General features: G+C 40.7%; 1 protein-coding gene across 6 annotated transcripts in view; it reads right to left on the bottom strand.

The window, feature by feature from the left end:
- Positions 1-17,527, bottom strand: part of CD47 (CD47 molecule) — a 92,151-nt gene that overhangs the window by 41,159 nt on the left and 33,465 nt on the right. For 5 of the 6 annotated variants that reach the window (XM_089512328.1, XM_089512329.1, XM_089512330.1 and 2 more), the window contains exon 3: positions 11,533-11,622. The exons of the other annotated variant lie outside the window; for it this stretch is intronic. In XM_089512328.1, the coding sequence (XP_089368454.1) occupies positions 11,533-11,622 (90 nt within the window). The remainder of the gene's footprint in view (positions 1-11,532; positions 11,623-17,527) is intronic. 6 annotated transcript variants of the gene reach the window in all.

Here is a 17,527-nt window from a genome sequence, read left to right as displayed (position 1 = left end):
TACCTGACATTAACAGGGTTAATGCTAAACATTTGAATGAAACAAAAGATTAACACAGTTTTACCATGCAAAATCAACTGAAAACAGTGGTTTTCTGAAAACCCACAAGTTTCCTGATCAGTTCTATACTTGCATAAACATGGCTGGGACATCACGCTAAGTCTATATAGTTGTCAAAATCAATTAATACATTTGTATTTTAGAGCCAAATATGAATTCTAAAGCCAAAAATCCCAAATTCCAAAGTGTCGGTTCAGAAGGTAACCAAAATAATTGATAGTGAATAACTCAGGCTTTACCATGGTCTTTCTCTGAGGCCCATTAGATAATAAACCAAACTGGATGTCTCTGTGGTTCTATGTGGAAATTTGCAAAACATGACAATAGTTTTAATGATGGTACATATACATAATCAGCAACTTGAACAGTGCTTGGAAACCAACGAGTAGCCACTACTATTTACTACAGGATTATTTCTGCTGACTTGGTACAATTTTGCTTCCTGCAACAGTCACCTGTTCCCCATCCCACATTGTTTGAGAGACTTCTTCAACCCTTCTGCAGGAGTCACTGATGGCTACAAGCTGGATGGGTGACACTTGGCTGAATGGGACTATGTGTGAAAGGGATCTGGGAGTCCAAGTAGACCACAAGTTGAACATGAGTCAACAGTGTGATGCAGCAGCTAAAAAGGCCAATGCAATTTTAGGCTGCATCAATAGAGGTATAGTGTCTACATCAAGGGAAGAAATAGTGCCACTATATTCTGCTTTGGTCAGGCCCCACCTGGAATACTATGTCCAGTTCTGGGCACTACAATTCAAAAAGGATGTGGAGAAACTGGAGCATGTCCAAAGGACAGAGACTAAAATGGTGAAGGTTCTGGAAACCATGGCCTATGAGGAACAACTTAGGGAGCTGGGGATGTTTAGCCTGGAGAAGAGAAGGCTAAGAGGTGATACCTGTCCTGAACGGGGTCACGCTCCCCGTGAAGGACTCTGTACGCAGCTTGGGGGTGCTCCTTGACTCGTCGCTCCACCTTACATCTCAAGTGGATGCAACAGTCAGGAGCACCTGTTATCAGCTTCGGCGGATACTCCAGCTGCGTCCCTACCTGGGCCAGAGGGACCTTGAAACTGTTGTACATGCTCTGGTAACCTCGCGCTTGGATTTCTGTAATGCGCTCTACATGGGGCAACCCTTGTACCATACCCGGAAGCTGCAATTAGTGCAGAATATGGCAGCCCGATTGGTCACTAATACATCTAGGGCCAGTCACATAACACCAGTGCTTAAAGAGCTGCACTGGCTGCCTATTCGCTTCCGGGCGCAATACAAGGTGTTGGTCGTTACCTATAAAGCCCTAAATGGCTTGGGCCCAGGGTATCTGATGGACCGCCTCTCCCCATATAATCCGCCCCACACCCTCAGATCATCTGGGCAGCAACTTTTAAGAGTTCCGCTGGCTAGACTAGCTTCTACCTCTAGGAGGGCCTTTACGATCTCGGCCCCCAGCCTTTGGAACTCGCTGCCCACAGAGCTCCGCGCAGCCACCTCCCTACCCCAATTCAAGAAGGGGTTGAAAACCTATTTATTTGAGCAGGCGTACCCCTGAATATTCCCCCCTAGAATGTCTATTCACCTCCCCCCTTCCTCTGCCAGCACAATAGACTGGCAAGAGTTTGTAATGTTTTTATATGTTAGCCTTTTACTGTGATAAGGTTTTTGGATTTTGTAACAGTTTTTTGGTATTTATTGTATTGTGTATTGTATAATCTTGTTGTACACCGCCCTGATTTGAAGAAGGGCGGTATATAAATAAAACTTTTATTTATTTATTTATTTATTATTATTTATACGATAGCCCTGTTTAAATACTTAAAGGGATGCCATACTGAGGAGATAGCAAGCTTGTTTTCTGCTGCTCCAGAGACCAAGACCCGGAACAATGGATGCAAGCTACAGGAAAGGAGATTCCACCTCAACATTAGGAGAAACTTCCTGATAGTAAGGACTGTCTGGCAGTGGAGCATACTCCCTCGGAGAGTGGTGGAGTCTCCTTCCTTGAAAGTCTTCAAACAGAGGCTGGATGGCCATCTGTCAAGTATGCTTTGATTGGGATTTCCTGCATCGCAGGGGGTTGGACTGGATGTCCCTTGTGGTCTCTTCCAACTCTGTCATTCTATGATTCTATGGAGTAGGGGGACAAGCAGCTTTCCTGCTGTGAACTCTTTTATGGTCAATGTTTGGGGAACCACACTGTCGTTTCCAGAACTTCTCAGGAACAAATCTCTCCTGGGCACAACACTATTTTTCATGAGATATAAAGCAAATATCCATGCTGCCTAGTTGAGAGTTATAAAAATTCAGCATCTGGGAAACAAACACATTGGGGAACAACCACAGAGTACATCACTACCTACATAGTGAATAGCACAATCCTGTTGAGAGACAGTATGACACCCCTGGGTCTTGTTGCCTCTCATGACTTCGAAACCCTGTGTCAAGGCAAAAGTCCGCAATGACAAATAAAATGAATAAAATATATTACCTGTTCTGTGGCATTTCTAATCTCTTGCCTCTAGGTCTGAAATATGTTATTTCGCTTCCCACTCACCATCACTGATTTATTTCTTTACATAAAAATAAGCCTAAGCACTAATTCTAAATATTTCAACAGTAGTAGAACCACTGAATCAATAAGAGCTTGGAACACTGACATTCGGTTCTATAAACTTACTTTAGCTGGATCTAACAAATGTCTTTAGGCCTAAGCTAGTGAAGTCTGATGCAGGATGACAGATTAATTAAAGATAGATTTAAATTGTAAAGTGTGCTTCAGATTTTCTTTTAAAAGGAGTGTCTCATAATGAGATGTATAAAATTAGAATTTAATGTAGTTGAAAAGTAAATATAAAATTAACTGTGATATACATGAGTCAAGATTTTTTTTTAAAAAAAACAGCCCATATATGCTCATGTACAAGTTGGCCTCATGTATAAATCAAGGCCATGTTTTGGCACCAAAATTATAGATTTTGATATGACCCAAGGATAAGGCAATGGTAAAACTTGGGGGCATGTTACAAAGGATGTAAAGGACATAGCAAAGGAAAACGATCCCAAAGAACTTACAAAATTCCAGCAAGCCTGTTTTTACTTACCCTGGCCTAAAGGTTTGATAGATGAAGAGGGAACTATGGTAAATGGTGACTGTGCAATGTGTTGCAGAGGTGAACAGGTGCTGGCAGGGCTAATAAAATGCACAGGTCAAAAAGGATATGAAAGGAAGAGTTAAGGTACAGCATTAACTCTTATATAACAAAGGAACAATTCCCTTCTCTGAGTACAGTGGTGAAAGGCGAGAGCATATTCAGTACTGGGAACACCTAAAAGAAGCACCAACCCCCTCAACTCTTGTCAGTGCTCTTTTGAGGGTAAGCACCAAAGAGCTGCCACCACCGATTTCCCACCAATGCATTCAACAAGGCCAGAAGTAGTGCCACGGTGGAGAGTGTAGAAGGTTGGTTCTTCTTTTAGGTTCTCCCAGGATGGACTGAGGAAGGTCTCACCTTTCGTCACTCTACTCAGAGACAGGGATGGTTCATTTTTTGATAAGAGCTAAGGTACAGTACTTACACTGGCCTTTGGATAAGTTGACTAAAGTTTTTTGGGTTGACTTTTTGACTCAAATTTCTAAACTTATACATGAGTATATAAGCATCTCAGAAGATGGGTGTTTTTTGAAAAGGGGGAAACTGGGTAAGCAAGATCCCCCTTTCACACTGACTTCCTGTCACTATCTTCTAAGCTCCTTTTTTTGCAATCATCATCATCAGAATACTGGCATATAGTTCTCCTCCTATCCTTGAGAGGAAGAAAACAAAGACGAGACATCAGATAGTTCAAATACTGCAAACTATCCTAAACAATAAAGTAAAAGTAAAGCTAGTCCCTTCACATGAATGTCTAGTCATAACTGACTGTAGGGGGTGGTGCTCATATCTGTTACTAAGCTAAAAAGTCAGTGTCGTCTGAAGACAACTCCGGTGGTCATATGGCCAGAATGACTGCACCGAACACTGTTACCTTCCCACCAAAGTGGTACCTATTTATCTACTTGTATTTGCATGCTTTCGAACTGCTAGGTTGGGAGAACCTGGGACTATTGAGAGGAGCTCACCCCATCACGCAGTACTCAGGCTTTGAACTGGTAACCTTCCGATCTTCTGATTGTCAAAATTGGTGTCTTAACCACTTAACCACTAAGTCACCACACCCTAAACAATACAAGACCTCTAACTCCCTCATTACATTTTCACAATTATTACACAACTGCTACAGAATTAGGCTTGTGCCAATCATAGCAGTGAAAAGGAAGTCATCTGTGGCTCTAAGAAATTATACATCTAAATAAACTGCAAACCCCCAGCTAAGTTTTACATTAGCAAAATGAGACCCACTACTAAACCCAAACTGTTTCATGCTAACATGAGGCTATTTAGAGATACTGCACTCCATCTGCCCTTCTCAGCTGCAAAAATGATGGCCTTCACCAGCAGAGTCTTGTTGTTGTGTGCCTTCAAGTGATTTCCAACTTATGGCACCCATAAATGAAACTATCATGGAGTTTTCTTGGCAAGATTTGTTCAGAGAGATGTTGACTTGTCCTTCTTCTGAGGCTGAGAGAGTGTGACTTGCTGAAAGTCATCTAGGGGTTTCCATGGCTGAGCAGAGATTTGAACTCTGTTCTCCAGAGTCATAGTCCAATGCTCAAAGCATCACATGATGCAACACATGAGTATACATCTCTACAACTATGTGCCATGGTATTCCTTCTGATTTTATTTCAAATTCCAAGTATTCTGCATAGAGTTCAACTCAACTGCCACCAGCTCCATATGAGAGAAAGATCAGATATTACATTCTCTTTTCTACTTCATTTGAACATGTTAGCCTTTTTAAAATGCAGTTAAATTAGGGATGCTACAAAAGTGGTTCATTTCAAAGGCTGATAGTTCATAGGCATACATAGCACTTTGGTAGTCTTCCAAAGAGTGGAAGTTGGAAAAAACTCTACACTCCCTATTACCAGCTGTGCCCTCTTCTGCCCTAAGGATGGTTAAACAAACTGCGAGGTATATTTCTATTTGAGAATCTTCACTGTAGATGTTGCATGAGGTAGAAAAAGACACAGCATGATTTTCAGTATAAAAAAGAAAAGAAAGAATCCTTGTAAGCAAAATTCTAAAGAGCAGCATTTGAAAGCTGAACAGTCAACAGTAATTTCTTTTCACTACAGCCATGTTTTCTAGTATATTAATACAGAAGCTGGCATTCAGTTCACTTCTACAGCTCAGTAATAAATTGGAAATGCCCCACTTCGTTACTATGCTGACTGTTTATTTAATCAGTGTATCAAGAAATAATGCCTACAGGCATTGGGTTAGCCTCCCCAAGAAAAGTAGCATCAGATAGATGTGAAGGATTCTCCTTACACAGTTGAATCTCTTTTTTGAGCTTAGTAATATTAATACATGCACACACACACACACACACACACACACACACACACTGCACTTACACTGATGTCAATAAATAAATAAATAAATAAATAAATAAAAATAGTGGGGCTCTGACAAGCCGGATCTCACAGTACAACCTCTCTTACTATTTTATAATGGGCAATGCAACAGACATTGGCTAAGGAATGAAATTTCAGATCATAAAAGTATAAATACATAACACTTGGTATCTTCAAGTGCTCCATTTATTCACTGCAGGCAAGTAGAATTTTCAGAAGCAAACTAGACACCAATTGTATTACATTCTGTAAATAAGAGACTTGGGCTCACTCACACACAGAGAAACACCCCCAAATAAATGCAGACATGACTCAATACTGAGTGAGAATCATATGATGATCATCTAGCAGGTTTTCACCTCAAAAAAAAAAAAAAAAAAAAAAAAAAAAAAAAAAAGTGCCGCACTCTCTGAGTTTCAGGAGTGGCTTTAGTTTTGTCCTGTCACCACCAGCTTACTTAACTGGTACGTTTTCATATTTATGCCAAGCCCTCCCTCCAGTCCATCTGCCTTGGTCCAGGCCTTGGAGGTAGAGAGGAACTGCTGGACCTCTTACCCTTTCCTGCCACCACTCCCTTCTCCTTCTGTGTGATGTCTTTTTAGATTGTAAGCCCGAGGGCAGGGAACCGTCTAAGTAAAAAGATTGCATGTACAGCGCTGTGTAAATTTACAGCGCTTCATAAATAAAGGTTAATAATAATAATAATAATAATAATAATATACTGAGACAATACCAAAGTATGCAACTCATTTATTTATTTATAATAAGAATATCTTTAATGCAATTTTATTGTGAACCACTCTCTAAAAATATTCTCATATGGCTTACAATAAAATTTAATTTTAAAAAACAGTTATGCAAAATGATTGGGGGAGGGAAGCAACTGCTAAGGCAGATGTTCTTATTTGACAATTGATGTAGCTGTGTGCCTTCAAGTCATTTCCGACTTATGGCAACCCTAAGGTGAACCTATCATGGGGTCTTCTTGGCAAGTTTCTTCAGAGAGGGTTTGCAACCCCAAGTTGAACCTATGGGTTTTCTAGGCAAGGGCTGTTCAGAGGAGGTTTGCCCTTTGACTTCCTCTGAGGCTGAAAATGCAACTTGCCCAAGGTCATCCAGTGGGTTTCCAAGGCTAAATCCCCAGGTTGTAGTCCAATGCTCAAACCATTATACCACATTGGCACACACACACACACACACACACACGGAAACCCCCATTTATTCAACAGATTAGAGACCAGACCACTGACAAAAAGCTGAACTCGTCAAAATGTGGAACCATTATGTGCTCTGATCTCTCACCCGTTAAATAAGTGGATGACGCCTGTCTCACTGTTCTGAGAAAAAGTGTTATAATTATTTTATTTGTGCCTGCCCTGACTGTGATTCCTACTCATGAGGAATGTCTCCTTCATCAATGGCAGAAGGGGGGGAAGCTCCAAAACTGCTGTATCAGAGCCCTTGCATTTTCCCATTAAACAGTGGGAAATAACATGGCTAGTGCAGCTGCAGGGTCACCCTGCCTTTCACCAGGGAGTCAATGACAATGACAATAACTACCATCACAACACCATGTTTTTTGTTCGAACCCAGAGGGTGGAAGCTGTTAAGTCAAGGTGCCACTGAGCAAATAACTTGTTATTCCTCTTCCTCCCCTTGTTTCACCATGGCACTGACTGGAGTGAAGCCTAGGGAAGAATCAACCATGGTAAGTTGGCTCTGCTGGGCTTCACCCCACTCAGTGCCATGGCAATGCAAAAGAGGCCAGAAGCTGTTTGGCCAGGTGCTGCTGAGTGACTAGGTTCATTCTTCTTTCTCCACCTCAGCAATCCAGACAGAGACAGATGGTTAGGAGTCTCCTAACTGTGAATCTGATCTTCTAAGTGGAATGCAACCATATCAACCATAAGATAAATAAGATCAGATAACAACCATCACCCAGCACCTCAGTATTGTCTAGACTGAGATTCAGTTTACTGGCCTGCACATAGTTCAATACTCTGCTTATTTTAAAATAGATGAGAGAAGGAATAAAATTAGGTATCATGTATATTTTGACAATATCTTACCTCAAAGCTCTGGGTGACATCCCTCAATGGTATCATGTGTTCTAAGGATAGATAGCCTTAGGGCCTAGGGCTGAATTTGTCCCTCTGCAACTAACCACATGACCACATTGCCTTTGGTAATACCATAATTTGTTGATTTCATGGATTTTGTACAGTTTTTTCCTTTCTCAAATGTTGAAACCCAGCCACTGAGAGCATCTATGAAAGTGAATTCAGTCCTCAATTTGAAAGAGGCTCCCTACCCTTGAAGCAAATGTTCAACAGTACAGGAGAATTTGGGCAGGAGGAGCTATAATCGTGCCAAACAGCATCAAAAGCACAGAGTTAGCAAGCAAACAGTTAGCTAACATCATTACTCTGTTATTGGTAGGAACTGAATCGCTTGAAAACAGTACCTACAGTGCCTAACCCAGATAATCTATCCTGAAGGATATCATGGGCAATGGTGTAAAAAGGCTCCAAAAGCTTCAGCAGAATTGACAGGGCAACACTTCACAAAATGTCCTTTGGCAAAGTTCAATCAAATCAAATTGACAAGACAAGGCCTAAAGCTGGATTGAAACTGATCTAGAAACACAATCCACTCTAGAAGTGACTGGAGTTGTACAACAATCATCTATTTAAGGCCCAGGACAGACGGCCCCAAAGTGGTGTGCCGCCGGCGATTCTAGGGTTAGAGACCACACACCAACAACACGGTCCCTAATCCTAGCACGACACAGCAGTGGCCTAATGGCGGCATCCCGTCCACACAGGTGCCGCCATCTTGATGTAAGCAACACGCAGCATACAAACGTTGCTGAATGTCGTTTCAGTCATGAGTGCGATGTGTGCCTGGCGATCCAAAAAGAACCCATTTTTTTCAGGTTCTTTTTGGGGCAGAGGGACACCAGGCAGTTGGGCTGCTGTGGTGTCCCTCTGGAAGGAAACAGGCCGCCGCCAGCCCACCCTTTTGGGGCGATCTGTTCTGGGCCTAAGTATCTCACAGCAGAGGCATCTATGATCAACAAGCAGCTAATAGCTACTGAGATCTTTGGGACTCAAGGGAGGCTTCTCTGGCTCTTTTCAAGTGGTTACCACCACTCCCATTCAAAGGGAAATTTATCATTCACAAAGCTGGTCACTCTTTCCCTCCCAAGTGTTATGTAATGAGCCAGGACTGAAAGGAGCATATGTATTTAAATGGTTAGAGCATGTCTTCCTTCTACCAGCTAGCTTTAGCCCTTTTTGTTCTAGACAAAAGCTCTGATGGCCTAAATACATTAAAGACACCAGATTCTGTTTGATCTGGGAAGCTTAGCAAGGTCATCCATGGCTAGTACTTGGATGGTAGACTGCCAACGAATACCAGGTGCTGGAGGCTATATTTCAGAGGAAGGAACTGGCAAAACCACCTCCAAGTATTCTTGCCTAAGAAAATCCTATGAAATTCATGGGGTCACCATAAGTCAACAGGCAACTTGAAGGCATGCACACAGAGAGAAAAGCTCTCAAAATGCTAATAGAGGACAGAGAAAAGGCAGAATTACTCAACACTTTCTTTGCCTCAGTCTTCTCAGAAAAGGCAAAGGGAACTCAACCTGAGGATAAAGGAGCAGAGGACAGAATAGGGGAATTTCAGCACAAAATAAGTAAAGAGATAGTACAGAAATTCCTTATTAATCTAAATGAATTTAAGTCGCCAGGACCAGATGAACTACATCCAAGGGTATTAAAAGAACTGGCAAATGTAATATCGGAGCCATTGGCAATAATCTTTGAAAACTCCTGGAGAACAGGAGAAGTCCCAGCAGACTGGAGGAGGGCAAACGTTGTCCCCATCTTCAAAAAGGGGGGGGGGGAAAGAGGATCCCAACAATTATCGTCCAGTTAGTCTGACGTCAATACCAGGAAAGATTCTAGAGCAGATCATTAAACAGAGGGTCTGTGAACATCTAGAAGGCAATGCCATAATCACAAAAAGTCAACACGGGTTTCAGAGAAAGAAGTCATGCCAGACAAATCTGATCTCTTTTTTTGATAAAATTACCAGCTTGTTAGATGAAGGGAATGCTGTGGATATAGTATATCTTGATTTCAGTAAGGCCTTTGACAAGTTTCCCCATGACATTCTTGCAAACAAGCTTGTAAAATGTGGGCTAGACAAAGTAACTGTTAAATGGATCTGTAATTGGTTGACCAGCCGAACCCAAAGGGTGCTCAACAATGGCACCTTTTCATCCTGGAGAAAAGTAACCAGTGGTGTTCCACAGGGCTCTGTCCTGGGCCCAGTACTGTTCAACATCTTTATCAATGACTTGGAGGAAAAAATTGGGGGAATACTTATCAAATTTGCAGATGACACCAAATTAGGAGGAATAGCTAATACTCCAGAGGACAGGATCAAAATTCAAAATGACCTGAATAGACTAGAAAGCTGGGCCACAGCTAACAAAATGAACTTCAACAGGGAGAAATGTAAGGTACTGCACTTAGGGTGAAAAAGTGAAATGCACAGATATAGGATGGGGGACACCTGGCTTAAGGAGACAACATGTGAAAGGGATCTAGGAGTCCAAGTAGACCACAAGTTGAACATGAGTCAACAGTGCGATGCGGCAGCTAACAAGGCCAATGTGATTTTAGGCTGCATCAATAGAAGTATAGTGTCTAGATCAAGGGAAGTAATAGTGCCACTATATTCTGCTCTGGTCAGGCCCCACCTGGAATATTGTGTCCAGTTCTGGGCGCCACAATTCAAAAAGGACATTGAGAAACTAAAGTGTATCCAAAGGAGGGCCACTAAAATGGTGAAGAGTCTGGAAACCTTGCTCTATGAGGAACGCCTAAGGGAGCTGGGGATGTTTAGCCTGGAGAAAAGAAGGTTAAGAGGTGATATGATAGCTCTGTTTAAATATTTGAAGGGATGTCATATTGAGGAGGGAGCAAGCTTGTTTTCTGCTGCTCCAGAGACTAGGACCCGGAGCAATGGATGCAAGCTGCAGGAAAAGAGATTCCACCTCAACATTAGGATGAACTTCCTGACAGTAAGGGCTGTTCGACAGTGGAACACACTTCCTCGGAGTGTAGTGGAGTCTTCCTCCTTGGAGGTCTTCAAATAGAGGCTGGATGGCCATCGGTCGGGGATGCTTTGATTTGGATTTCCTGCATGGCAGAATGGGGTTGGACTGGATGGCCCTTGTGGTCTCTTCCAACTCTATGATTCTATGAGTTTCCAAGGTAAGGGTGGGCAACACATATCTCCATTTGCCTGTTTTTGTGTTTCTCCCACCACTGCTGAACTGTAGCAGTATAACTACAGCAAAAAGCCACAATTTTACTTGTCCACATATTTACTTATAACACTCAAGCCTCTCTTTCCTTGGCTGAGCAGGCATGTTTGAAGTATTCTTTTAAAATAGTCTAGAAAGGATGAATACACTATTATCTATTGGGGAAATGCATGTACAACAGAACAGGTATAATATTCTTATAACAGAAATAATTATATAAAAAGGAAATGGTGTTGGATAGTACAGTAGCAGACAGCATCCATCTTATTGTTCATTATATGACTAATATGTTGAAAAGCCACTGACATCTACAAACTCTCTTTCTACTACAAATTACAGAAAGTATTAATTACCATTCATAGAAATTATATAACTAAAGGGTGGCAGACTTCAAATTAATTACTATGTCATCTTTTTTTAAAAGCACAGAAAATGTTACGTTAGCAGCAATATAAACTCCTCCAAATGTATAACCTTATTTTATTTTATCTTTTATTTTTGCAGAGCATTCCTTTTTTTCTCTTCAATCATTTCTAATTCATATGCAAACTACTTCACAATAAAATCAGATCTTGTACTGATAAATAATCCAGAATGTAGTACTTACCTACAACTGCTGACTGAGAAAAATACAAAACAACTGCAACAACCATGGTGGCAATGATGAAGGAGATTTCTGTTGGCTTAAACCATGGGGCTACAAATAAAATAAATATAGTAAATAACACATAATCTTAATTTGTGGTAGAAATGCATAACAAAAGATATAGCTATTGTACAAACTATTATTTCTACATTAATTGGAATAAATTCTGAATCTCTTTTGGCACATTTTCTAGACATATTTTGGTGACCACAATAGGAAATAACCACTCATAACTCAAATAATAATTATTCTCTTTCCATTTAAAAATGATACCAGGGTTAAATATTTCTGAAGTAGTTTGCTGGACATATCTCTATTCCCTGTATCTTGTGGTAGCAGCTTCTCCATCTCAATATACTTACTCACTCTCAGGGGGACAGGGGAAAAAAGAACATTAAAAGACTATTCTCCAGTTTCATTTTGACATTCCATAAGCATTTTACAGGGAACATCAGAAAGATAATAGAACAGACTATCAGCAGATATTAAAAACCTTTATATTCCATCCACTGGTATCCCCTTGAGTACAGTTACTAAATATGTGCACATGCATTAAAGATTTGAACATATAATTTTGCACTGCTTTCAAGTGGACTATTTTCAAAGGAAATGAAAAGCTTGTTCAAGTTTAGGATCATGAGCAAGGATTCCCCTAAGCTATGGCATGCACACGAATGAACACACACACACACACAGAGAGAGAATTTTCTTTAAATGCTTTTTTTAAAAGTTCTAGAGCAGAGGCTGGAAATCTGCAACCATCCAGATGTTGCTGGACTGAAACACCCAGCACCCCTCACAACTAGTTATACTAGCTACTGGAGCTAGAGGTTATTGCTCCAACAACACCTGAGGTGACACACTTTGCATATCCCAGTTCTAGAATGAAAATTCTCCACTTTCATTGTTCTAATTTAGCATCTACCACTAAAAGTTCATTAATTTATGCCAAATTCAGGATCAATATACTGACAAATTGGAATTCCAATCATGTTTTACTACAACAGCTTGCTAACATCCCAAATGCTTATTCAGTCTGTATCAGTACAGAGTTTGTTTGCTAAGCATTTTGCAATCTAACATTAGTATCACATCTCAATGAAGCCAACTAATGCTAATGAACAAGAAAAGAAAGACTCTAGGGTGGAAACACATCACTGAAGAAGATGTGGTCCCACGACATTCCTTTTACAATTATTTCGGGCCATTCCTTTATATTTATGTAAAGAACATTAAACAAGGTGAATATTTTGAAAAGTCAGAAACCTCAATTTAATCCAAGTTGTTCCCGAATCACTTCTATTACTATTATGAAAGGTCTGGACAGCTACAATGGCTTCCATTCCACTGCTTTTTCCATCTTTTCTTTACCTCAGAAAGTCCCTTCAGGTGGGAAAGATGAATTAGCTGTGCTAAGTCTTTTCACGGCAGCGTTAGCAGCTGTTGGTCTGGAAGCATCTGCCCACCTCCCAAACTCCCATGAATGGGAGAAACTGAACAGATTCAATTTGCACACTTTAGCAGGTTGTCAACTACCCTTTACAGTTACAAACACTGCCACTGGAGACAAAAGTTCATTTTAATATAAGCCAAGTGCCATAACAGACCTATGGAATTCAATCTAAAGGCAAGTTGTAAAGAAACCCTCAAGATTAGCATTGAAAAGACAGCATTCAGTTAAATGTTAGAATAGAATTGACTTGGATGGGCATGTAGAAGTTGCACGATTAGAAGTATGTACAGGAGGAGGCATGAAATATTGCTGAAATTCTGCAGAAATTCAGATGATGAAAACAAGGAGGGTGGAAGCAACCAAAGTGCATATTGAAAACTAATAAGTCCTTTAGGAACTACACAGAACAGTTATGATACTCTTGAAGAGACAAAGCACAGGCTTTGAATAACATCAACCATATTCAGATATTTCCCCTGGTGTGATTAATAATTGTATTAAGACAGTTGAAGCTTAGACCCTGAGCCAGTCCAAATCTCATCGGCAATTTATTTGGAGAGTGGTGGGGTCGCCTTTCTTAGAGGTCTTTAAACTGAGGCTGCATGGCCATCTGTCGGGGATGCTTTGATTGTGAGTTCCTGCATGGCAGGGGGATGGCCCTTGTGGTCTCTTCCAACTGTACAATTCTTTAATTCTATTACTGTATTCATGACATATTATATCAAGGAATTTTGAAAAGGCCTAGACAAATCAAAGACTTATTTCCTTGGTCTCCCTCTCTAGAAGATTATTATAGTCCAGAGAATCAAGGTAACATTGATCTGATCAGGTCAGAAGCTATACTGAAATGTATACAGGGATAGAGACTTACAAAATATTGACAATTTTGTTTCATCTGCAAAAAGACAGAATATCTCAATATTTTACTGAAAGTATCAACTGCTGCAAGATTCTTCCCCCCTTGCGAAAGTGTAAAGACAGGTCCTTGTTTGCACAAAATATCAAAAATGCCTAACAGCTACTGTATTTTGTGGAAATTATAATTTTTGGTAGAAAAGCATTGTGTGGCGTGCTTTTAACAACTCATGGAATTTTCACACACCCATTCTTTACTTTGTTAACTAGAGGAGTGCTCAACTGTTCAGTGGCTGTCTTCGGTGGCAAGTGATCAATGAAGGCACCAGGATTTGAAAGGGATTATCTCCCTGACACTCCTTGCTCCAACTAGCAGCAAACATGCCAAGGCAGTGACTGTTTGGTTCAGTTGGCTGCTAGGCAGCATGAGGAAAGAAAAGCAGCTTCAATCTGAAATGGCACCAATTCACGTTTGTATGCTTGACTTGTACCCTGCTTAGGTACAAGTTCAGAGCATGTTCAGAGGAAGACGACAAGGATGGCAAGGGCTATGGTCAACAAAACATATGCAGGTTTAGCTTGGTGAAAGGAAGATGGGGTGAGATGCTTGCATTTTTCAAATACCTCAAGAGTTGTCTGAGACTGCATTCGTACTGCAGGAATAATCCAGTTTGATGCCCTTTTAACGACCATGACTCAATGCTATGAAATTTTGGGAACTGTTATTTTGTGAGACGTTTAGCCTTCTCTATCAGAGAGCTCTGGTGCCACAACAAACTACAATTCCCAGAATTGAGCCATGGCAGTTAAACTTGTGTCAAACTAGATTATATTTGCAGTGTGGATACAGCCTCAGAGGAGGGGGCAGGCCTGTTCTCTGCTGCCCTGGAGAAGGACCAGTTCCATTGGTCTGAAGTTACAGGGGGACAGATTTCCATTGAATATTAGAAAGAACGTCTTGACCGTAAGAGCTGTTTGGTAATGAAGCAAATTGCCTAGAGTGGGATCCCCAGGTGTTTGGGACTTCAACTCTCAGAAACCTCAGCCATCCTGGCCAATGGTCAATGATCTGGGATTCTGGGAGCCAAACTCCCAAATACCTGGAAAGCCAGAATTTGGGAATCACTGGCCTAGAGAGATTGTGGGGGTCTCCTCTAGATGTCTTCAAAGCAGGCTGGGCAGCAACTTCTTTTAGGTAGAGATCTTGCACGATCAGAAAATGGGACCTGATGGCCCATAGGGCCCCTTCTAATTTATGTTTCTACGAGGTGCAAAATGATATTATGGAAGATTCTACTGTATATCTGACAACGAAAAATGTTCACAGCTATGCTATCCAAATGCCCCCCCCCAAAAAAAGTTTTTAATGTGTAAGTACGCATTTTGAAAGTTAAAAGCACTAGTAATCTCTTAATCTAAGCATAGCTGAATACTGCATGGATCCCGTTTGTTTGCCAAATTCTAATAGAGGATACAACTATTGGTGGCTGCTAGTCTTCTTGGCTATATAGAATCTCAGGTTCAAAAGTCATGTGTATTTGTATCCTTTGTATGTGTATCCTTTAAAGATGAGGTCCCTATAACTAATGCAAACAAAGGATATAGCTAAAGCAAATACAAACAAAGACTGTGTAAAATCCACATTCTTTTCCCAACAGGTGAAACTACCTGAAACAGAGAATTACATAGTATTGAAGTTTAAGGATTTCTGTAAGTTCTTTTTTATTTTAAACCTCATTTGTTGAGTATTAAAACATAACCTCAAATAAAAATAACAATAAACCATTACTGCCCCTCCTCCACTCAGCAGCTAATAAAGCAGCAAAAGAAGGAGAAAGGATGACACAGAATTCATTCTTGCTGAAACCTCCTATTTCCATAGGAATTATAACATTATAATAATATGCACATTTTTCAAATCCCCCACAAATTATCTAATTTAATAATCCCATTTAAATGACAGTTTATTTTTACCATTCTACTCGATGTTTGAAACTTTAATATCTGTGTTTTTGTCATTAACATGCTGAATAAAACAATACTAGCTTAAATAATAATAAAAATAAAATATTTATTTGTATCCCACCTCTCCCGTTTGAGGATCAAGATGGGTAACAGCAAAGAAAATTTCAAATACAAAATAACGAAACAGTCCCCCCAAAAAACCACCCTTCTACCCTCCCTCCCATCAATATAAAATAATAACAATAAAAACATTTAACTGGAATAACATCAGTTAAAACAGCTTGGCAAGAAGTGACAGCAATATGACACTAATAGGCAATAATGGGGGGGGGGGGCTGATTAACATGGGCAGTTGATTTGTTTTAGGAGAGGTTAGTCTGGGAAGGCCTGCTTTTTAAAAGTGTCAAGAGATGTGATGTGACGAACCTCCTCCAGCAGGTCATTGAAGATTTTTTGAGCGGCAGCTGAAAAGGCCCTCCGGGAAGTCACCACCAGTCTAGTTTTTTCTGACTGCAGTAAGTTCCTCCCAGAGGACCTGAGTGTGTAGGATTATATGGGAGGAGGCGTTCCTTCAAGTAAACTGGACTCAAGCTGTGTAGGGCTTTATAGGTAATAACCAACACTTTGTATTGTGCCCGAAAGCTGACAGGCAGCCAGTATAAAGATTTTAAGATAGGTGTAATTGGGTCGAACCTAGATTTTACTGCGACCAATCTGGCTGCCATATTTTGCACTAGTTGAAGCTTCTGAACATGGTACAATGGTTGCCCCATGTAGAACACATTGCAGAAATCGAGAGAAGAGGTTACCAGCGCATGTACAACCGTTTCTAGGTCCCGTGACTCCAGGTAGGCCGAAGCTGATAACAGGCACTCCTGGCTGTCACATCCACCTGAGATGACAGTTGAAGCAACGAGTCCAAGAGCACCCCCAAGCTGAGAACACAGTCCTTTAGGGGAAGTGTGACTCCATCCAGGACTGGTGAGCTTATCTTCATACCCGGACTGGGGTTACCTATCATGAGTACCTCCGTTTTATAGAAACATAGAGAAACAAATACCTGTACTGTATATACCTACTGGTGGTAGAATTCAAATACGTAGCCTTGTTAATCTGGAAAATCATTATGCAAAGAGGTCAGTATGCAAAGAGCCCTGGTGGCACAGTGGTTAAATGCCTGTACTGCAGCCACTCTCGCAAACCACAAGATTGTGAGTTCAAACCAGCCAGAAGCTCAGAGTTGACTTAGCCTTGCATCCTTCCGTAGGTCGCAAAAATGAGTACTGTATCCGGCTTTTGGGGGGCAATTGGCTTAGACATTGTAAACAGCTTAGGGAGTGCTTAAGTGCATGACAAGCGGTATAGAAATTTACTTTCTATTGCTATTGCTATTGTAGCACCTTTGAGACTAACTGAAAGAAATTGATAGCATGAGATTTTGTAGGTTTGAGACTATTCTTGTAGGCTCAACATGCATCTGAGGAAGCAGGCACAAGTCTACAAAAGCTCGTGCTACTAACATCTTTCTTTCAGTTAGTCTCAAAGGTCCTACAAGATTCCTCTGCATACTATATATATATTCATATATAAATCAAGAACTTTTAATAAAAAAAAACCCAGCCCAAAAACCTGGGCCTACTTTTTCATGGGTCATTATAATTACTGCAATTTAACTCTTATAAA

This window comes from Sceloporus occidentalis, unplaced genomic scaffold (genome assembly GCF_023333645.1).
Source record: "Sceloporus occidentalis isolate IW3139 unplaced genomic scaffold, rSceOcc1.0.p SCAF_2, whole genome shotgun sequence".
Classification (NCBI taxonomy): domain Eukaryota; kingdom Metazoa; phylum Chordata; class Lepidosauria; order Squamata; family Phrynosomatidae; genus Sceloporus; species Sceloporus occidentalis.
The sequence above is the reverse complement of the archived record's forward strand: the minus strand, read 5'-3'. Positions and strand labels throughout refer to the sequence as shown.